Here is a 23,974-nt window from a genome sequence, read left to right on the forward strand (position 1 = left end):
TTTACAACATCCAAGATAATGGGCTCAACGTGGATGTTTGTCCTACTGCTGTCGCTTTTCCTTGAGCCTTGTTGGCTTCTTTACACATTACCGGTAATTTTACTGGTGTTTTTGCTTACATATGTCGGTTGTACGGCTCAGCAAGACAGAAATTTGGGCGAGTTGGTAAGTATTCACGATTTTGTTCACAGCGCAAGAAGAACGGGAAAGACGAAAGACGAAAGACGAAAGAGTAACAGCGCTTGTTTGTGTTACTCTTTCGTCTTTCGTGTTTCCCGTTCTTGTTGCGCTGTGAACAAAATCATGTTGTACTGTTCTTTGCTTCGTCGATGTTGGGCCTTTTTTGTTCGATTAAGCGTACAACGCCAACTAGACGGGTAACGAAGCTCGCTGATACAGCGATATTGAGACAAATAAATTCTCAGAAAGAAGTAACTGTGCCTTACGTCAATACGGAAGAACCATTCCGCTCCTAGCCTTTCAAGCAGGTGCAATCGGCTATTCCAAAAGTTCATCTTAAAGTTTTAGCGCGAGAAATACAATGCACAGAAATGAAAGACTATATGTGTGCTATTGCAAAGGCTGTTGCGTGTTCAATCGCATCGGCCTAAAACCACGCGGCAGCGCTAATCAGCCGCTCATTCTTATAAGCTTGCAATATTATAGGAGGTATTCACATGACGTCATCCGCGAGGGGCGCTAGCGGCCGGCGCGGCATTCGCCATGTTGGTGGTCGCGCGCGCGGCCGCCGCAGCCAGCCGCAGCGTTAAATAGCCGGTGATGTGTAAAATGTGAGTGTATTTCGCGTCTCGCCATAGATAATTAGATAATTACTGTCCGGCCCGTAACACCGCGTTACTGAGAGGGTGTTCCGGGAACTGCGCGAAGCAGAAAAGAGCGGCCGCGCTCAAAAGGTTCCACTTTGTGAAAGGGTCGGCCCGTAAGAAAGCGGAGGCGCCGGCGCAGTGTGAGACGTACAGGACTGCTGCCGCGCGTTGAATTCACCGGTATAGAGGCCCACCTTGTGCACGGCTTAAGTTTGCTGGCAGGCCAAGGAATTAAAGGATATAAACCTATGAGAGGGTGCAATTACTTGACAAGCGGGTGAGTCCAAGAGCCGTGCTGAGGGTGCCGGCGGCCGAAGTGCCGTTTTTGAAGAGGTGAGTAATTCGAAGGGTCTGTTCACTTAGCTGCAGCTTAACTTGTCATCTCTATCGGCTGAAAGTGACGTGTTACTACTGAATCTAGCGGAATGGCTGCACACTGCGTTGCTGCGAAAGCGCTAGACGTCTGGTGCATACGAAGCAGCGATACGTAGCTACAATCAAAACTGCAAAATATTCTCGCTGTGTCTGCCATTCGTGCTGCGAGCGCATGACAGTATTTTTGTCTGACCGTTCTGTCGTGTAAATAAGGCAGCTATGACGCTTTGCCTTTCTGCTGAAAGACCGTCTGAGAAGCGTCAGCAGTTCGCGGACTACAGGCGCTTGAATTATCAACTTCTGCGGCGGCAGTTTTGGAATTTCGGTAATTAATTGTGCCGTTTATCCACGATGTGCCCTGCATGAATAGCTGACCGTTGTCAACTGATATTAAAAGCTGCCAGTCGTGTACATTCTTGCGAGCAGCGCAACCAGCCAGTTTTGCTGCCGAGTTGAGGCAGCTCGGTTATATCACGGCGCAGAAGAATTCGGCTGCAAACTTCATGCACAATACGCGCTCCACAAAGATAAGTGGTCACTGACGCATTCAACAACGTACAAATATGTTATGCATCACTAGCAGTTCAGGCCGGGCACCTCACGGCGCACCGTGACACTGCGCGAGCTGGCCTGAAACGACCGCAAACATGGCGCGCTTGCCGCGACGACGCTCGCGCCGTCTGGTAGCGCGGTCTCAGTGAATACCTCCTATTAGGCAAACGTATGTGTTCTTTGCTTGCAACCTTTTTTAAGTTAACAATGTAGCTTTGTTCTTTTCTTGTTTTTATATTAGCACTTTTATGGTGGACGCTCTGTAACGTACACTCAACTGCAAAGTTCCGTTTTATCCTTTGTTTTTATTCAGCATTCTGGGTTTTAGTCAGCGTTTTTAATTTTTGCTGTTTCACTGTGGAAATTCACTACATTTCTCTCCACTAGGGAGTATCCCACTGTCGTCTCCGCTCTTGCCATTCCTGAAAATTTTCAAATTGCATACTGGAATGAAAAAGAAAACAGCCTCGTGTGGTGCGTACTTCCCCTGTAATTTTCTTCTTGGCTGGAACAGTTCTTCTAACGAGCATTGTTCGGGGCACTACTGTCGGCCTCAGTTATCTTTCAGCACTAATCTTGAATTACAAAAAAATTATAATTGACGCCCTTCAAAGTACGTATGCAATCAGTATATAAGGGCAGCTGGTAAGTGGAAAGTTAAAAATCATCCTTATGCACAACTCTAAACTGGAATCAAAATAAATTTTCCTTTTACTACAAGGGTTGCAGGAAGGATTTGGTTAGTTAGTTTGGGGGGGTTAACGTCCCAAAGCGACTCAGGCTATGAGGGAGGCCGTAGTGAAGGGCTCCGAACAATTTCGACCGCCTAGGGTTCTTCAACGTGCACTGACATCGCACAGTACACGGGCCTCTAGAATTTCACCTCCATCGAAATTCGACCGTCGCAGCCGGGATAAACCCGCGTCTTTCGGGTCAGCAGCCGAGCACCATAAGCAGTGAGCCACCGTGGCGGCTTAGGAAGTATTTCAAGGATCAGTTTCCTATGGGACATTCATGTGATCATTGATATTATTTGTGATGCTAATAATTTTTTGAGTATCACTCGGAAACCTTCCACTTGAAAGTTTAACACTTAAGGATGCCTTCTGATGTCTCATCATGTCATATACAATCACTCAACTTAAATGGCATTAGCAGTTACCTGCAGAGTGAACTGCTATATGGAGTATGAATCAACAGCGGTTTTCTGCAGGGATGCTTTCTCTTGACAGCCTGTTCCTGCAGATTTTAGCTTTACTTTTATACCTGGCATGAAAGGATGACGGTATGCTGAAAAGACTGCATGATAATGTGCGAATGGAACGAGTTTCTTATCAACTCCTGAGTTGACGGCATTTACTCTCCTAAAAATTATTTGCTGACGGATTTAAGACGCTTTCCTGCTCACTTCCTGCTCAACGCAGTTTTAGCAATGCAATATTTTTTATATGTGCTACTTTTCTTAATTTGATAAATAGTGAGTATATACAGTGAAATGCCATTTTCACCACTCGCTCAAGTGTTTCGAGACTGCTTTTTGTGCTTATCACCGTTGGTACAAATTTAGATGATAAGGGCAAGAATTTCTGCCCACATTGCGTGCCCAGGTTCATTTACGTATAGAATAATAGTGCGTTATCAGGTCGGTTCAACAGCAACTCTGAACGTCTCGCCTTATCCAGTCGCAAGGCAGACTGTGTACCACTCACGTACACATAACCGATTTATCTATATTTACGGGCCATCGAAGACCAGAGCGCCAGAGCATATTGCGTTGATTGTATATTTAAAAGGGGCCCGTAGCGGGTTTTTGATATAAGGCGTTCTGTCGTTTTTAAATATCGACTTTTCTAGCTATAACCGCGATTTTTCGGGCACAGCCTAATCAGGGCTGCACAGCGTAAGATTACAGCTAAGTCCTGCCCGCTGTTAGGCTGGTCAACTAATATTCAATAGGTAACTTTTTACCTGTTACTTTTAGTCGCCTTATTTTTATATGTGGCATGTTGGCCACCATAAGTAATATCCCTATGACTTTTTAGAATTTCGAAAGCGCAGTTAGCCTTATGGCGGTGACCGAACAAATTCTGGATATTTAAACGAGGTACGTGTGCTGGAGGAGTTGCTTTACTTGCAAGGTTTCTGAAAGCGCATGAGTTTTGGCGCGATGTAGCCAAAATTTGTTTGGCCACAGCCCCGAGGGCAAGTGCGTTTTCAGAATTCAAAACACTGATAAGGCTGTTACTTAGTGTGGGCTACACGACTTTCAATAAATAAGGAGGCTAACGATAATAGTTAAAAGGTTAACAATCCCATATTAGTTAACCAGTCTACTAAGCACATACAGGGTCTGTTCTGAAGGTAGTAGGACTCTTTTTTTTAAATAACATTTACTCATGAGAATCAATCAATCAATCATTTATTCATTTTATTTCCTTAGAAAAGTAAAAGTACGGGACTAAAAGCTCGAACAGCTTGACGAGGTCCCGACCCCTTGTTAGTTGGCATGACAGCAGGATGACGGCCAGTCTTACACAAAAATGAAAAAATATCACAAAGCAACGGGTAATACAGAATGAAACAAGTCGGCAATCAATCGGAGAAGCATCAAAAGGTAATACAGATAAATCAACACACATAGGCAACAGTGGTGAACAAAATTAGGCGAATAGGAAGGCATGGTTTAGTCTTGCAAATGAATAAGTTGACAAAAACGTTTAATGCGACAGTTTCGGTTTCTGGAGGGATCAAAATTTTGTCGGTCTAGTAAGTTTAACAGTGAAGGTAATGTATAAGATAGAGATTGTTCATCATAGGAGGTTCTCGGGGTGTGTACAAACCACATTTCTTTATGTCGGGTCTGACGAATATTTATGTTTTCATGTAGTTTTGCCAGATGAATTATATAATCAATGCCAAACTTTACGAAACCTTTGTAGCACAACATCAACCTGTAATTATAAAACAAAACACAGGAAGAATTTCATATTTTCGAAAACGTGGTCCTGTGGAGTATGTATAATGGACATCAGCTATGTAACGTACAGCTCTTTTTTGTAACAAATGTAGTTTCTGCAAGTTTGTCATGCCAGTTGTGCCCCACACCACGATGCAATACTGCATGACAGATACCACCAGTGCATTGTACAACATTAATTTTACCTTGGTCGGGAGAATGCGACGCAGACGAGCAATGACACCAATGGCAGATGACAATTTTGATTGTAGGTGATCAGCATGCTCATCCCAGGTAAGGTGCTTTGAAAAATGCACCCCAAGGATGTTAACGGAGTCCACTATCTCTAACTGCTCACTGCCCAGACACAAATTCATATTAGTTGTCAACATCTTACCTCTAGGCGTGTACAAGACTACTTTTGTTTTCTTCGAGTTGATTTTTAAGCCGTTTATCGCGGACCAGCGTTCTAAGTCAGACAGCGTCTTATTAGCCTTTATTTCTAAATCTGTTTCCACGTTGCCTGTAATAAAAATGGTTGTGTCATCGGCATACGAAACGAATGTAGCATTATCTGTGCAGCTTGCAACGTCATTTATGTAAATTAAGAATAAAAGTGGGCCTAAAATGCTTCCTTGCGGCACACCAGTGGTAACTGCCTTCCGTGAAGAGATTGTGTTATTGGCATCTACAAACTGTGACCTGTGGGACAGATAAGATGACAAAAGCGAGTGGGCGATTCCACGCACACCAGACATTTCTAATTTGTTAAGAAGGATGGAATGATTAATTAAATAAAAAGCCTTAGAGAAGTCTATATATATATATATATATATATATGCCTAATGCCATATGCTTACACCTGAACGCGTCTAAAATTATTTCTTTTTGGCTCAGGAGGGCTGTTTCCGTAGAGCGATGTTTTCTAAAACCATGTTGAAAGTCTGCAATCAAATGGTGGCGGTTGAAGAATGAGAGTAATCGCTCATGCATTATCTTCTCAATGCCCTTAGAAAATACTGGAACTATTGATATAGGCCGATTATTATTCAGTGCAGTTTTATCACCGCGCTTGAAGACGGGAACAACGCGGGTGATTTGCATCCTCTTAGGAAAGGTACCTGTTGATAATATTATGTTATAAACATGGGCAAGAATAGGGCTTATAATATCGAGCACAAACTTTAGAGGGCGAATCTGGATACCATCGGCATCTAGTGACTTGCTATTGCTTGTAGCTCTGATACATGAAAAAACTTCAAGAGAGGTAGTGGGAGCAAGGAAAAGCGATGCTCCATTCCTGTTTACTGGAAGAAACTGAGCGTAGTTAGTGAGGCTGTGTTCTATGTCCTGCTGTGGTGCTTGAGTAAAAAACTTCATTAAATGCGTCTGGTACTGCATCTCCAGAAATTTGCTGCCCATCATGTTACAATATATCAGGAATAGCTGAGTAGGAGCTAGGCTGTAACAAAGCATTCAATTTGCGCCAAAGTACATCACTTCGCTGGTTAGCAGGGTCACTAAATATTGCTAAAAAATAAGCATCTTTGGAAGCTCTAAGTTTTTTTGTTAAACTGTTTCTGTATTTCTTAAACTTCTTAAGTAAGGCTTCATCCCTAGATTTCACAAATTTGGCATATAAAAAATGTTTTTGTTTAATCATGTCAAGAAGCTCAGGGGTCAGCCAAGGTTTCCGCGCTTTCGATGGCCTTGTAATTTTTTTGCGTGGAAAGTGTGTATCATATAATGGTTTAAAAATATTAATAAAAGCGGAATATGCAGAGTCACTGTCTTGTGCGCAATAAAGGCTATCCCAAGTTTGCTGAGCAATGGCGTGATTTGATGGCGTGATTGACTGAACATAAACTGGTTCCTTAGTTTTTTTAATCATATGATTGATCTTACTTACTAGTAAAATGATGCCTAGATGGTCACTGATGTGTACAGAACGTCGGCCTTAAACGAATGAATATTTATATTTGATATGAATACATCCAATAAGGAGGCACAGTCAACAGTCACGCGTGTTGCTGTAGAAATTGTATTCGAAAAACCGCAAGTTGTAATTAGAGTCTGGAAATGCTTTTGCAGCGGAGAAGATGACAGCATGTTTATATTGACGTCACCTCCTAAAACTAGATTTATTTTTTCTTCTATTGCATAACTAAAAAGGTTTTCAACGAAAGCAAGAAAGCGGGTGGCATCGCCTGATGGTGGTCTGTACACAACAGAGAACAAGTTTGTACGGTTTTGTGATGTTAATACCTCATAATCAGAAGTTATAGCGGTGAAATCGTCGACTGGTTCAGCAACAATATCATCTTTGAGCAAAAGCGCTACACCGCCCCCTCGCTTATCATGTCGACTACAGAAGAACGACTGATAACCAGAAAGCCAGAACAATTGTGATGTAGGCGTTAACCAAGTTTCGGTTAACATTATGACTGTAATCGGTATCCTAAAGCTATGTATTAACATGGTCAGTTCATCTGTCTTATGTGCAAGCGATCGAACACTTTGATGAAAAAATGTCATTGCTGGTTTTTTATCTGATATAAAATCTCTTACCTCGGACAGCAGATAACCCATATTTTAAATAAGGAGCCACCAGAAAATATGAACACATTTGTTGTTCCTAAGTCATTTTCTGCAAATCATCAAGATGGCAAATGGGGACAATGAGACTCCCTTCTGATTTCCGGGCGAAAATCTTGCCGTTTCGATACCAGGCATATTTCCAGCCGAGTTCTTTCTTTTTGCTGTTGACCGCTCCAAACAAGCGTTTCATGGGAGGAGATAAGTGTTCATTGATGTAAATCGGAGTACTGGGCTGCAACTCTTACTGTATATCTTCTGTTGTCAGCCGTTTTTTTCTTGCTTTCTCTAGGAAACAGTCGCGCTTGGCTCTCTGTGTGAACTGCACCACAATATTAGGACTATCAGCGTTTCCACTTTTCCTAACCCGGTGGCAAATTTCAACATCAGAATCCTCGAAAGGTACATCAAGTGCATCTGCAAGTGTTCTGGTTATATCCAGGGTGTTTTCTGCTGGCTCCGTTGGTACACCTTTGATTTCTATGTTGAAACACCTGGCATGCTGCTCATTTTGCATCAGCCTTACTTCTTGATCCTTGAGTTTTGCGAGCAGGGCATCTTGGTCCTTTTCCAGACCCTGTAGTACAAACAATTAGAATAGTACAAACAATTAGAATTTTTCAAAGTAGAAACCTTCCGCACCTGCACGCTGCTGCCAATGAGTTTTCCAGTTTTCGTACGCCTCCAGGAACGCCTGGACCGGAATGCTGTTTAGCTCCCTCTTCACGGCCTGTTGAACCGCCTCTACCGATCAGTGATGTCTCCCCTTGAGCGTCGATTTTATTCTCGGGCATAGAAAAATGTCTGGCGGGGCCAAGTCGGGGGGCTGTAGGGGGGCGGAGGAATCGTTGCCGCCTTGTGCTGGGCAAAAAATCGGGGTCCTCATTGACATGATGAAGAAGATCCTCGCAGATCGCTTTCCGGTTGGCCTTTTGCTCCTCTGACAACACTCACGGCATCAACTTCACGCACACTTTCCTCATGGATAAGTTTCATTTCATTTCATTTTATTTCATTTATTTCATGTACTGAAAGGACATGAGGGGGCGAGAGAAAAAAGCTGCCTTACGGGCAGCTTGACAAGCTCACACCCCCTGTTACATATGGACAAGTGCAGACACAGTACATGCGCGAAACATTAAGGAAATTACATATTTTGTAAAGCCATTAGAGTAATTAGATAACAATTATTATCAAAACACATGACAACTCTATAAATACTGTAATAACTTGCAAATTTGACAATCCAGAGGGTGGCAATTTTCCATTGCCGCGTAAAAAAATGTCGACGTAATACACATCACTTTCACACAAACATATACACATCAACTGCATTCATCAGAATTCATATACCATAAATAAAATCACCTGTACAGGACGTCAAGGTTTCTAATATGCTCATGCATTGTATGGCCTTTATTAAGATTATTTAACAGTCTTGGAATTACATTACACAACATTTGCATTCCATAGTTCGTTCGTGATAAGGGAACTTCCCAGAGTTCTGTGTGTCGTGTGTGATAGGGGTGAATGTTGTGACCTATGTTTGCTAACTGCAAGAGGAAGTTACTTTGTTTTTTATCTTTCACTAGGGCCTTGCATAAACAGAAATCATAATAGTGTTCCATGTTTACTAAGTTAAGTTCTTTAAGAAGTGCAATAGATGAACATATTGGAGGTGAGTTTGTAATAATTCTTACAATTTTCTTTTGAACGCGACCAAGTTTAGCAATATTTTTACATGTACTATTTTCCCAGACGCGAAAACAGTAACGTACAGTCGACATGAAAACTGTATGGTATAGCAAAAGTCTGACGTTAAATGGAAGTAGGTCGCGATGGCGATAAAGCAAACCTGTGGTGCGAGCTAGTTTAGTTGTTATGAAGTCGAATTGCAAGTCCCGCAGCATGTGCTCGGAAAATATAATTCCTAGAGTTTTGAAGTTACTCACGATATCTATGGGTTTTCCATTTAAGGAGAGATAATGGCCTTGTTCCACTTTATTACCTTTTGATCTGAAAACTGCAGCTTTTGTTTTCTTAATATTAATGGTTAGTCCATTACTAAAAGACCAATCAGTTTACTTAGATAAAACTTGGTTGCCACAGTGGAAAAGAGAGTCAATATCGCTATGTGCCATAAATAAGCTGGTATCATCAGCGTAGATTATATACCTTACAGACTGATCAATTTGTGTGATATCATTTATGAAAATGTTAAAAAGAAAAGGCCCCAAAATACTGCCTTGTGGTGCACCAAATGATGTTGTTTTAGTCGACGAAACCCAGTTATTTAGAGATACCTACTGTTTACGGTTCTCAAAGTAAGACTCCATCATATTAAGTGCGACACCACGTACACCATACAATTCTAACTTTTTCAAAAGTAAGTTGCGATTTAAGGAATGAAAGGCGTTACTGAAATACACAAATATTCCTAACACAAAGTTATTTTGTTCAAAATTTTCTAGGATGTATTCTTTTTGATTTAATAGGGCAAGTTCTGTTGAGCGATGTTTTCTAAATCCAAATGGCGAGTCGGATAATAAACGGTGTTTGTCTGTAAATGACGCGAGGCGAGAAAGAAGAAGACTCTCTAAAACCTTTGAGAAAATAGGCAATATTGAAATAGGCCGGTAGTTGTCTAGGTTGTTCTTATCACATTTCTTATAAAGGATATTGACTCTAGAAATCTGTAACTCACGAGAAAAAAATGCCAGCATTAAAACAAAGATTAAAGATATAAGTTAAAGGTCTGGCAATAATGTCCGCGACAAATTTCACTGGTCGAACTTGGATATCAAAAACATCAAGAGAAGTAGTGTTTTTTAGTTTCAAAATTACTGTTTGAACCTCAGATTCTGTTACAGGGTTTAAGAAAATTGATTGCGCACACTTATTAGTCACGTAGTGTGCATTGTCATCAACGACTAATGAAAAAGGCAGATTGACTAAGTAGTCATTGAAAGTGCTCGCCAGTTCCCTTCCAGTTACAATTTTTCCATCAATATTTAGCTCAGTGACTGGAATTTGGGACTTTCCGGTTCCGAAAAGTGTATTTATATTTTTCCATGTTGCTGCTCAGTCCGAACCTGTCATAAATACATTATTAAAGTATTCTGACCTGGTACGCTTAATGTCCTTGTTAAGTCGATTACGGTACTGTTTGAATTCTTTTAATAGCTCAGGATCACGCTCTGTAAGAAATTTAGCGTACATAGAGTACTTAACTTTAATTTTCTTCAGAAGATGTTTATTAATCCACAACTTTCTAATTTTTCGTGACTTTTTGTATTCTTTCTTCGGAAAATGCTTTGCGTATATTGCTGTGAATAGTGAAAGAAATCTGTCAAAGGAATCATTAGGATCATCCGTGCTAAATACATTACTCCAGGACAAGTTTAATATTTCCTCCCGAAAACTTTCGAGCTTTTGAGGTGAAATACTTTGCACGATCATTGGAGATTTAGATTCATCACAGTGATCCAGAATAGCCATGAATATTGGAAGGTGGTCACTGAGATCACAGGACAATACTCCAGCTTTTGTATTTGTGGTGGTTGAGCTAGTAAGAAAGATATCAATTAATTGTAGTTCAGAATGGCGCAAAAGACACACACACAGGAAAAAAGGGGATGACACAAAGAGCGCTCTTTGTGTCATCCCCTTTTTCCTGTGTGTGTGTCTTTTGCGCCATTCTGAACTACAATCATGAACCAACTAGCCCCAAAGCAAGTTCTTCTGCAACGCATATCAATTAATGTTGCATATTCAGCGGTAACCCTCGTAGGTATACTAATAGCGTTCATTAGGCCGAAACTTTCGAAAAGCCATTTTGTTTCATTTGCCATTGATGAATCTACGAGTATATCTATATTAATATCACCGCCACAGACTACTTTTAATTTATTACTTCTGCTGCACTCAAAAATATACTCAAGGTGCTTGAGGAAGTTAGGAATACTAGAGCTTGGAGGACGGTAAACTACCGAGACAAGATAACCGTTCAAATAAACAGATAGTACTTCACAGTCGGTGTCACTACGGATGAGGGCTTCGATAATGTCGCATCTGTATGTGTTTTCACTAATAATGATGCACCGCCTCCACGCCGCGTTGGACGATTTAGGTAAAAAACGTTGTAGCCTGGCAGAGTAAAAACATCTTCGTCTGTATACCATGTTTCGCTGAGCATGATCACATCAAAATGAAAGCCGAGCTGGCCAAAAAGTACTTGTAATGGTACAGGCTTACTTTTTGCTGATTGTGCATTTATATGAATAAATTTGATGCCAGATAAATATTATTTTCCGAGGTGCTTTCTTAAGTCGCTAGGAATAGTATACATGAAAGAAAGACCGCAGACTGCCGAAGTTTTTGTCTCCTAAGCAATAGCTGTCAAATCGTCCTTTGACCTCACAATCAGAGTCGAGTCTCCTTCGATACGCCTGACAAGAATTTTGCCGCTGCTGTGCCAAACAAATTTGAAGTTTTTTTCTTTCGACCATTGCTTCGTCAGCCACAGTAGTGAACGTGTTTGTTTGGTTAGGTTTGCGTGAATGTACGTCGATGAATTCTCATCCTTTAGCTGCTTGCGTTTTTCGAACCACTGTTCCCTCAGAGATTGCTGGGCGAAGCGAACAATTACCCCTGGGGTTTTATCCGCTTTTGAGGGCTGACGATGCATTGCAACGACATCACTGTCTTTCAGTTCGGGAAGGCCAAGCGAGGCAGCAAGTGTGTTAACTTTAAGACGAAGATCTTCGTGTTCTGTCTTCTGTATGCCATGAATCTCGAGATACAGCTTTCTGTTTTGCCATTCCAGTTCATCGTCGTCTTTCTTTATACTTTTTATTTCTTCACTGGTCTCGTTCTTTTCAAGTGTTTCAACACGCTCTTGGACTACCTTCATGCATTTTGCTTGTTGTGCCATTCTAGCCAACACTGTGTCGTACTTATCAGATAGCAACTGCATGCTTTTCTCGAATGCACTGACTGCGTCTTTCATGCTCTTTACGTCGGCTTGCAGCTCGGCTATCGCAACGATGTTCATGTTATCGGCTACGGTTTTTTGTTTAGCTCCTCGGCATTGCGGACAACGCCACTGCCTTCGAGTTGCTTCACCTTTTGATTTTAAAGTTTTCTCAGAGATACCAGCGCAGTTTCCCGAGTGATAGGAATGAGAACATTCTTTGCAGGTTATGTAGGCATCGTCACCAATCGGCAAACCACACTCCTGTCACGATCTCAAAAATTGGGTTTGAGGAATGCTCAAGTCATTATCAATCATTCTGATACTCATCCTACGACCACTGTTAAGTAAATGTTTCCCTCGCTACACATTTTCGTTGGTCTTGCTGGTCGAAGGGCATCTGAAGCGGTCGTCTTCCTCCACTCTTTCCTTACCTTCTCGGAACGCTTGTGCCACTCAAAAAACACTTGATCTATTGATGGCAGCGTCACCATAGGCCTCATTAATCATGTCGCGACTCTCTTTGGCCGTTTTATCAATATTTACACAAAATTTGATCGCGTATCGCTGATCCATAAACGCTCCATGATTCTGCGTGACGAGACGTTTCGACAGGGGTTCACAGTACAAGCGACCTGCTCTCTTCAACGGCCGAGAGCCGACTGCCGATTTTCTCCAGGATTCCCAGCATCCCCCTTCAACGATCCTGCACGCATAGACCGCCTCTGGCCCGCCCGTTCGCCCAGGAAAAAACCAGTCCTACTACTTTCAGAACAGACCCTGTAGCTCATTCGGATGGGTGGCACCGCTGCCAACTCTATTCTGAAAATGCGCTGTTCTAACATAAAACCTATACTAAAAATTTCAGAACATCCTAGGTGAAACACCAGGCATATGAACGCCATCAGAAGCCGTGAAAATAGTTCCAGTTACAACGGAGCTGAATAGGGTTGCATTGAAAAGTCATACTGGGATATGGGAGCTTTGTCAACTCGCGTGTACGGCTTTGTTTACAACTTCCTTTGCCATTTTACACAACTTAAATGAAGCTAAACTGAACTGAATTTAAGATAAAGTCGCAGCAAGTAGAGTCGTTATCCTCCCTTCTTGTAATCCGTGGCAAGCGACGCTATGGGAGGCGTTATCGGTGGCTGTAATCATCCTTCTCTTGATGAGGTAGCACTCCGTGTCGAAAGTGAGTCTTATCGCATCGTTTATTAGGCGGCCTTCTAGCCTTGTGGTATGTATTTCTCTGACTCAGTATTTCTAGATGTATTCTCCACGTGCGGTTCTTGTCTTTATCTGTCCTTCACCGCGGAACCGAGCTCGCACTAACACTCCCTGTCGTTCCTCGTGTCATGGCCCAGCCTACGCCATAACCTGACGCCGCTTGCCAGAAACTCGTGCCCCGCTAGAGGTAGTAGCAAGCAATGAAGTCGCGTGTTCCTCACTCAATCCCGCTTGCTGCAACGATGAACAGTTCGTAGTAGACGGCGTGGTGCGACTTCTCTCAAGGTGGCGTTTTCCATTGTAGTTGCTCCACGGGGTCTCGCATCACTTGGCGTTGGAATACAGCGTGCTGTTCTTTGAGATCTATCTACAATCTGTAGGCGCTTTTTGCCTCCCTTGCTATCGATTTGAGATTTATTCCCCGTTGAAGCTTCTGATAATAAGTGTTTATGCGTAATTTTCTCTCAGCCTCTCAGACCTCTGGTGTTTATTGCCTCATTTCCAGTGATGAATCGGGATTCTAAGGCGGTGGCTTTGCGGCTAGTGGGTTCTATTTTATCCGAACAACGTTTCTGGGGTCTTGTCTTATTGACAGAATTACTCTCAGAATGCCAGCATTTTTGAAAATTTCTTTTTCGTTTTCTTTGAGGATGCCGTAGTTGCCACACAGCTAGCTCCCTTACAGCTGGGGAAACATTTTGTTCCTCGAGAACCAAGCGACTTCTGTCATGGCAAAGGTCATCCAACACTACGGAAATTGTTGCTTTTTTGTACTACAGTTTCTTTCTTAAATTTATGTTCTGAAATATTACTGAAATTCTTCTCTAACCGCCGAAAATATTATCTTCTACTATAAGTGCCTGTCGCGTCCTCCTTCATAGCGTAGAGCAGCGAGTTCGGTAAGGACCACTTCTGCAACACTTCTATCGATGGGAAGTGAAAAAAGCTTCAAACGTTTAGGAAAGGCAGAGGTCACGGTAAAGAACCGTACGAGCGCAAATTACTCCACAGCACTTTATTACGAACGCTTCCGAGGTGTACCCATGACTTTTCCATCCGTCATTTAGAAGTTGTGTTCTTGTTAACTCTGGCCAGGATTTCTGTTTTCCTTGTTCACGCTTTTCCAGTAGCTTGGCCCGAAAGTGCATGGAATGCTGGTATGACGCAGAGCCTACTTGAAGATATTCTATCCACATTGAAACCTGCAGGTGCAGCGATGAGGCCCAAGCACGTGCCGGTGTACCACGTCATCGACGGACTGAAGTACTCTACGGGCTACACCGCCGAGAATGTGCGTCAGGCTCTGTCGTACATGCCTCGAGATGGCGACATCGTCATGGTCTCCTACGTCAAAGTGGGCAACAACTGGCTAGAGCAGATCATACAGCTTATCTTGCACAGGTAACCCCACTACGAAACAATCGGTTTGGTTGATAAGGAGAGATGCCTCTTTTTTTGGTATTCCAGACTGGCACCTGCAGAAGGCTTTCTTTGTACGGTGTTCGACAATGGCCTCAAAAGGAGGCTTAATAACTAGCACCTCTGCTTCCACCGGCATTCAAGAAAGCCTCTGTGGTGGCTCAGTGGTTATGATGTTCGGCTACTAACCCGAAATACACGGGATTGATCGCAGTCGTGCCGGTTGCATTTTGATGGAGGTGAAATGCTAGGCGCACTTGTATTACACGCTATCAGTACACACTACAAAAACACCAGGTTCTCGAAATTTTCCGGAGGCCTCTACTACGGCGTCCAAGGCAAGCCCGTAATGTTTTACAGTACGGTAAGCTTAATAGCAGGCCCTGCACGTAGATTTGACAACAAGTAATGAGTATTTTTCCTACGTTTCTAGCCTTAAGTGCGTATATATTCGTATATATCTCTTGAGTACTCTCTTTACAAATTTCGTTTTTTTTTATTTTACCCCTGCGAAGCACATCGCACTTTCTACTCAGTTTCGTAGATGCCTGTTTAAAAACTACACTTGGTGCTCTGCGTTGACAGCCTCAGAAATAAGCCTTTCTTTAGGCCCGCAAAAGGTACTTAGGCGAAAAAAAAATTTAAGAAACGACGAGCGGCAGTGTCAATGGGTAATATCGGAAGGCGAAAAATTTGAAAGCATGCATGAACAGGGTGTAGCTTATATGTACTAATAGATTCGATCTCAGCACATACTGAGATTCATATCTTGCGGCGTAATATGATGTCCAACGGCCACTTATGCCGCGCTAGCCTTAGGGGCCATTCACTGTGACTACTGTTAGTAGCAATGTGACAGAAGCCAACAGCCACAGAAACCAAGGGGCACAGAGTTTTTTTTTTAATTTATTTATTTAATTTGTGGTGTTGATCAATTTAGAATATTACTGAATATACTATCGCAATGGTATGTTGCTTGTCCTCAAAGACACTAAAATTAGCTTTGCAGACTGAAAACACTGCGGCCCAACGACGAAAACACCAGAAAGAAAGGACAACATGTGCGTATTTCTCTACTGACCTTCGCAGCAAAGAAAACAAATAAAAGTATTATTTGCAAGTTAAGCAAAATGGTGCAAACACCATTGCAGGTCTGAGAGGACATAGTAGTAGCGCTAAAAAACAGGGACAAGGGCAGACGAAGACAACACAGGCGCTACACATCAACTTACTGCATTCTAGAAAAGAACCACAAATTTATAGGTGACAATCAGGAGCAAAAAAAAAAATCAACAATCGAATCGCATGCGTGACGGCACTTCCTGATACAGGAACTTCAAATCTTTAGTACACAGATAAACATGTCATCTATGTCCTCTCAATCCAAACACCAACTAGCCTAGCTTTCTACCTTAAATTACATTGCAGGTCGCCCTCCCAAGAGACTTGAGTTCGAGCTGTTGCCACCTGTTGATCAATTTTGTCCATTTTGGCGTATCTGCCGATTGTTCTATTCTCCACTCCCCTATAAATAAATCCTCTTTTCTCCAGACTTCACATAAAGCAAATTTAGGACTTCGCGCAAACCCTAGGGATCCATTTTAGACTGCCGTGAAAATGAGCGGTATTACGCTGACTATCATGTCTGTCTTCTTCGCAACGTTGTTCCTGATTTTTGCTCTGCTCTTGCGGGAGCAACAATTGTACCCAAAGTGCGGTTTTACGAGAAGCGCATCATGAAAAGTAAAGGGGTCCCGCCGTCTCGAACACCTCTTCGGGAGGTTTTTACAGTGCAAAAAAAAAAAAAGTTTCAATTTTTTTACGTCTTAGTGCTGTCGACAGGGGCCATATAGTTCCCCGTCGAGTCTGGTTTCTGCTTTACTGGCGCAGGGGCGAGAGTGCCGCCGGCACGGCCGACTACCACTTGCGCACACCGTATCCAGAGCTGATTGGTACAGCGCTTCTGGAGGATATGCCGCCACCCCGATTTATGAAGACGCATTTCGCCCACTCCAGGCAACCAATCAACCCAAAAGCAAGGTGGGTGGATTCAGATATCCCATTTCAATGGTCTCATTACAAAAACCGCTATCAAGCCGCTAAAAACTTACACGTGACGTATCACATAGCGCACCACTACATCTGTTCTCTCTCTCTCCTGGCTCGACCTTAGCACGATATGCGTTAAGAAATGGACTGTTGAGGGGTAGCTTTTTTTACGCAGTAGAAAGGAACAGCGCGGATACAGAACGGTGAAGATTTTATGATTTTTCTATGTTATGAATTTTGTGATTTCCTTCTCATAAACTCTAGAGAGGAATAAGCCGGGCTAGTTGGTACATTATTTGCATAAAAACAGCGCAGTAGACCCAAGAAAAGAGAACACACAGACACATAAAGTACAGCAAGTCCTGTTAGTGCAGGACTTGCTCATAATAGTGCAGCTGTTGCTGCTACTGCTTGAAAAGCGTAGATATTAAATGAACACAACAAATTGAGGTACGCTAAACTACAGTAATAAACACTGTAGGTGAAGAAATTAGGACAGTCGTACAACGCGATGAAGTAGGCCAGCATCTTTACCGTTCTTTGCTTCCAAGCTTCTTACCTGACACTGAGGAAAGTTGCACGCTGCCCACTAGCCTCTCAGCTCTCAGCAAATGGCCCCAAACTAACGGAATCTAGCGTTCCTCTGAAGATAACGAAACGCATTGCAACGAAGAGTTCAAAGGAGTTTACTCACTTGACACACCATCTTGAGGGAACTCTATATTTGCAATATGGCTTGTTTAAAGAGCTGAATATAGGAGAAGAAAACATACAGAAGCTTCGCTGCGCAGAGCTGAAACAGTTACGGCGCTACATGGCCACATACCAGCAAAATAAAACTAGCGCTTACCGCTTTCTGCGGGGTTAATTTTAGCAGTTCCTCAGTTTTACCGGAAAGTAAGTCGCTTCAACTATTGCAATGGTATGTAGCGTGGCACAGGGAAACTGTTCCCAATGGTTCCTCAGAAAGTTTTCAAACATACTGTCATGATTACCGGTTTGAATTACATGAACAACGACAACAGCGGCCTTTCTGTTGTTTTCATTGGCTAGTTAGCGCTTCTAAGCAAGAAATGCGTTTTGCCCCTGCTGTCGGCCCGCCGCTTGTGACCTTGAAGCCAGAATGAAGAGGAAGGAACACGGAAGCGAACCTAAACGAACTTTGGCGAAGATTTAAGGCCGCCTGGTGCTAGGTGCTGCGCAGCCGTCGGAGCAGCTCATGCTTCAGCAACAGCGTATTTGTGGTTCTCTTATTGGCGAAGCTATGAAGCGGCACGAAGGAGGTTGATTGTTGCCGTGCAGCCCGAGAGACGCAAGCGCACTTCTGGTTGAACTTGATAAGTTAGGCGACAGCGCCGCCCGAGTTGCCGTCATTACGCTCTGCATCCGAACCCTAGAACACATAGGACAGGTATTGTGTCGACGTCTATTAGCAGGGTCAGTGATCAGCTTTAGTTTTTTGTTCGGCGTGGTGATCGGCGGAGGCGGTGACAGCGGCGTTCATCCGCACCGAATATCCCAGTGTTCTAGGTAATATGTTCTGGCACCACCCCTTCTTTTTCGGCGCATGACGAGCACTGGTCGCGTGGGTCACCGTGCGTAAGAAGTGACTAAGGCCGGGCGCGGTATCGCTCGTGAAGAGCTGAAGTGGAAAAAAAATGGCTCATGAGTGAAGCTTCCCAAAACTCGTGTGCATGAGTATCTGTAGGTCTTCCCAGAATAAGGTGCACCTTTCCTACAGTGAATTTCATACTTGCATGTACTCTCAGCGCCGAGATAGTCTGTAATCTTTTGGCAGGAGTTTGGCACAGTCTAAGCGGAAACTGCCGAAAAGTGGAAAGGGGTCGCACTTTGGGGGACTTATTGATATTCCTCAACTATTAGTCACTGTCAAAAGTAAATGCTGAGATTTTAACACTTACCTATTTTTTTTCCTGGCAAGCAGCGGCAGATATGAGCCGATAGGCACCGCTTCGCTCATAGAGAGTGCATATTCGCAAACTTGCTGCAACGAAGGAAAGTGCGCATATCCTTAAGGCATTCTCAAGCAGCTGACACTAGGTACGCTGCGAAAAAGTGTTGTATATATATCTTCACATTCCAAGCTACCAAGCGCTCGTGCCAATAAGTATGTCTGGCAGCAAGATGTTTGGCGTCGGCACAGGGAGCGACATTACTCTTTTTTGGAAAAACTTTGTTCGTATATAATGCGAAAGCACTTCTAGCTGCATTCTCAAAGAAACCCGAGGGATCATTGAAGCCTCCTGGCATGTCACGTGACTCAATCTGCGGCAGCTGTAATAACAGCTGTTAAGATATTTGGCCATAGCCCCGAAGGTTGGGGATTCGATTATGGCATACATTACACCCTGATATGGTGAATGCCAATATAGGTCATGAAGCAGCCGAAATTTGACTTTTAAATCACTATTGTAACCAGATACCTGGTAACCAGACGCCGGCCAGGGAACGGGACGCTTTATTGCGAGGAGCTCACTAGCAGCCTAGAACCAACGACAACCGTGCTTGGCGTCCGCACGGGGTTAAATACATTTGGTGAGACGCTGGCGCATGCGCAGCGGGGCATGGCTAACGCGACAAGCCACGAGCAGACGTCGCGATACGATATACAGTCGCCTTGGTCAAAATCAGCGAACACTGAACGCTGTGTTACGTCCCCATGCCTGAATATGGACCACCAAAAGTTTCACCTTGACTGACCTTGACCAAATTCGACGAAAATTGAGTGCTGGGTTATGGAGAGGTGGCATGAAATGGAATGAGAGGTGGCATGAAATAAGGCATGAACCACCAAAAATTTGCCCTTTAGATTGACCTTGGCCAAAGTTGACTGCCAGGGAATATTGATGTGCTCGGGTGGGAGACAGCCTTGGCCTAGTCACAAAATGGAACTGGTCCACCTCCAGAAATGGGCTTAGCCCACCTCCAAAATATGGATTCCCCGGAACAGAAAATTTGAAAATTGAGTTGACCCAAGTCCGAAACCGACCTGGGACACCCTCAGAATCAGTCTGACCCACCCACAAAATTTAGGTGACCCACCATGCTTCCGGACAACATTTTGTGCTCAGCAATGCTAAACCACCCGTCATTATTATTTTTTAGTTTTTGAGTACCCGGAATGATTTCGATTAGTAAAGGCAACCATTTAATAAGCACGAAACGTACCGTCAGTGCTGGCGAGACAAAGCGCTGGAGAGAGAGCGTGGAGCAAGTGAATAATGGGGTCTAAAATTAGTGTCGTTCGACTCATTGGTACTGCGGCTGAAAATTTCTCCTTGAAATTTGTAGAGGGCGTCTCCGTCCAGCAGTCAGCCTTTTCACTGGCCCAACTTAGTCACCGGGAGCAACAGTCGTCGTTAATCCCGAAAAGATTAAACCTCGCTTAATTTTTTTGCTGCTACGCTTGGTACACATTGCTGTCTGGGTTAGAAAATCGTCCGGCCGATTGTCGATGACACTTTAAAGGCGGTTAAGAAAGAGTTTAAAGCCTTCAGCGCTTGTGGCGATATTTTGTGATGATTTGCCTGCCCCCACGACATACAACAAGGGCCAATTCATCGACATTGAAAAAAAGGAATGGGCCACTTATTATTGCATAGAGTGTACAAAACATCACAGTTGCGAAGAAAATTACTGTGCGAAAAATTAAATTCATTTATGAAGACACTGATGCGAGGCAAGATGTTTATACGGCGCCTAGTCCAAATTTTAGCATCTTAAAATTTGGAAAGGGTCATCACGATGGCTGTCTCATGCGTTCACAAATACACGAAATCTATCGGATTTATGGGTTAAAAAATGCAGGTCAGGCTTTCTTAACGTAAATTGAAACAAGCCTTTTATGCTGTTTCAAGTCGTCAAACTTCAATATATCCGTTTGAAGAGCAAAATGAAATCATTCGACGATTAAGACTTTCATGGCAGACATCATGAAAAAACAGGTCACAGCTTCGAGGTTTGAGTTAGAAACTGATGTCACATGTCTTCGGGGAAAGCGCTGATTTGTCATTTCTTCCTCTTGAGCGACAAAGGAATAATTGCTTTGTTGCACTCATCGCTATGCCTGAAAACTTCCTCGATAAGGATTGAGATTGGCGTCAACTAAGTATTTTACTGACCATATCACGAAAGACAAAAGATTCTGCAATACTTCTGCATTTTGGGAGAGCTGACATCTTTCGTTGTTCATATTTCGCATTAAGCTTCGTGAAAGCAATATTATCGGCAAAACTATTACACACCTAACCGTCTGCTGGATGCTACAAGGGGGGCTAACTTAGTGACATGGCTTTTGTTTAACCAGCCCCCACTTGAAGTGGGCAGTACAGCCTATAACAAATGAAAAACACAATTTTAAGTATTTACAACTCCACTCTTAGGCAGCAGAGTCTGCGTTCTCTTAGCGCTTCTCCCCTGCCTCTTTGCACTGCGTGCAGGTACGTGTATCTGGCGCGTAACCCCCTGGACGTCTGCGTCTCCTTCTTCCACTTCACGCGCTCCATCGAGGCGTACAAGTTCAAGGAGGGCAGCTTCGACGACTTCTTCGACCTGTTCGTGGCCGGCGAGACGGACTGGGGCGACTACCTGGACCACCTGTCGTCGTGGTACGAGCACCGGCACGACGACAACGTCCTCTTCCTCACCTACGAGCAGCTGAAGAGGGACTTCCGATCCGCCGTGCTCCGCGTGGCCCGGTTCTTGGGCAGCGAGTACGAGGACATGCTCCTCAACGACGCGGGAGTCTACGACAAGGTACCGGAGACCGCAGCTATAGGAACATTCAGATTACGCTCAATAGAATAACTGTAGAGCCTGTTTGAAAAGCAGTGTGAGAGCATGTGAGGGAAGACCGCAGCCGCTCTAGGGTGCACTATCGTTATCTTCGTGCTAACATTTTGTGCCGAGATGGGATGCTCGCCTCCAAACACGAGAAGCTCAGTCAAAATCGGCAGGTTTACGATGGCCACTTTCATACTCTGAGCTGACACCTGCTTTAGTTTTTAGTGTAACACTGCATTGCTATGGTAGCCATCTAAATTATAATTGAAGCAGACATACGCTTCGAGAATTCGTTCAGAAGCTATTGCAAAAATCCAGCATATTTTGTACTAGCAGCAATAACTGAAACAATACCGTTAAAACACCAATAGCAAAATGAGAATTATCTTAGCCGGAGGAAGCTCAGTGAATAAAAAGACTCTCTCTGCCATCATAGAGAGTGGAGGTGAGTATGAAATGCTTTGTAGTACCGATGTACCACGTTCTAAAGACTGTGCACGGCAAGGTCTCGTCCCAGCCAAACATAGTGATTAATAGCCATCTGTACGCAGCGCCGCCCCACCAGCAAACTGCAAGTTCACTGTTTACAACCGAGTCCGTGCCGCGCGGATGGATGGCGCCACGGCTGCGCACGAGAGCGCGCATAGACCGCGGGTGTGTTGATTGTTCAGCGTACGGGGCTCTCGATTCTACCACACGTAGCGACGAATGCTAGTGGAGCGCTCGGGCTACAGGACAGAGCGTTGTTTTCATCGCACCGCGCGATGCCTTCGACCACCACGGTCATGACCACGGTACTAGGAAGACGCTCTTGTTGACGCGTCCGCTGCTCCGCGGAAATGCAGCACCTAGGCACCAGGGGCAGGCGGAAAGGCTCGTCTCCATGTTCTGTCTCCGCTTCGGCGCCGTGTTCTGCATTCGCTGTGATGCCGAGACACTTGCGGCGAGCTGAAAACGGGAGCTTAGTTGCGCAGGTTAATCCACTGCGAAGGTGCGAAGACTGTCTTCAGGAGTATTGATTAATATGGCTTGTATTTCGTCTCCAGGAGCTAATCTGATTGCATTTTGATTGTGTGGGCATTTCGGTTCTTTTGTTCGCGTTTATATTGTTCCTGATTGAACAAAGAAGTGCTGCATAAATGTCGTGCGTAACTATAGGCTCTGCTTTGCCCTTTCTCACGAAGCTCGTGCAGAAGAGCAGCATTCCATTTATGAAAAAGTTGCTGGAGGTGAACGAGCAGATCAAGTCTGAAATGGCTGCGACTGACAACGGTGCCGTTCACGACGCCATGAGCAGACTTCTGTGCGACGGCGAGGGCAAGGTGCGCCGGGTGACGCTGGTGCGGAAGGGCGTCATTGGCGACTGGAAGAGCCTCTTCACGGCCGAGCACCTCAGGCGCATGCGTGAGAGGATAGCGGAGAAGGGTGCGGCCCACATCATTGCCGACATCTGGGGCACGGAGGACTTGGGCGGCGTGGTGTGAACAGTTGTCGTTTGTGATGCTGTTTTTATCTTTCCTGCTGACACAAACAACGCAGTGCTTTGTGAAAGGGCTTGTTAAATGCGAGGGAGCAGACTAAAGGCGACGTGTCCGAGTTTGCCGCAGTGTTTGACCTGTTCACGCCCTGATACTTAAGACTTGACGTGCTCATCCTTTAGAATACATGAGATATTGAATAGACGGCAAATGTCGTGGGAAAGATGAACGAAAGAGGAAAGAATGTGAAAGAAAAATAAAATGCATTTCGGGATACACTTACATTTAATGAAATCAAACGCCTTCATTGAAAAACCGACATTTCACACAGGAGTCATTGGAATGTACATGTTACTTAGATTTTACCGTCCACTCCATGAGACATTGCATGGTGGACGTGACAGTTGTGCGAGAAAGCGAATACCACGGTAAAGAATTGTAATAAATAACGAGGCTAACACAACAAAAAGCCTAAAAATATATATTCCATTGCCAGGCGATATGTACAGAGACTGATTGATTACCTGGCACTTCCTGATTAGCCGGCAGAAATGACATGCAAGTAAAGTTATTTCTTTCCAGTCACGATGGCCTTCTCGTAAGTGAACGGCAACTATCCATCTCGCCTTAACGACCATGCAATGAGTGTGCTGAGCGTTTGGTATCCCCTCCTACGTATAAAAGGGTCCACACATTCTATCAGTAAAGTTAGCAGGAG

General features: G+C 43.9%; 1 protein-coding gene across 2 annotated transcripts; it reads left to right on the forward strand.

Annotated features, from left to right (window-relative positions):
* Positions 1 to 132: 132 nt before the first annotated feature.
* On the forward strand, positions 133 to 23,799 carry LOC149325297 (sulfotransferase ssu-1-like). 2 transcript variants are annotated; one of them, XM_089563113.1, is made up of 5 exons: positions 133 to 165; positions 14,716 to 14,908; positions 16,817 to 16,966; positions 21,436 to 21,751; positions 22,963 to 23,799. In XM_089563113.1, exons 2-5 carry the CDS (start codon positions 14,724 to 14,726, stop codon positions 23,260 to 23,262), a joined length of 951 nt encoding a protein of 316 aa, XP_089419239.1. In that variant the 5' UTR covers positions 133 to 165; positions 14,716 to 14,723; the 3' UTR covers positions 23,263 to 23,799. The 2 variants fall into 2 exon arrangements, with proteins under 2 accessions (XP_089419239.1, XP_089419238.1); XM_089563112.1 differs by lacking the exon at positions 133 to 165 and adding an exon at positions 13,680 to 13,792.
* The last annotated feature ends 175 nt before the right edge of the window (positions 23,800 to 23,974 follow it).

The sequence above is a fragment of the Amblyomma mixtum genome, chromosome 10 (assembly GCF_055824585.1).
Source record: "Amblyomma mixtum isolate Tamu chromosome 10, ASM5582458v1, whole genome shotgun sequence".
In the NCBI taxonomy this organism is placed as follows: Eukaryota; Metazoa; Arthropoda; class Arachnida; order Ixodida; family Ixodidae; genus Amblyomma; species Amblyomma mixtum.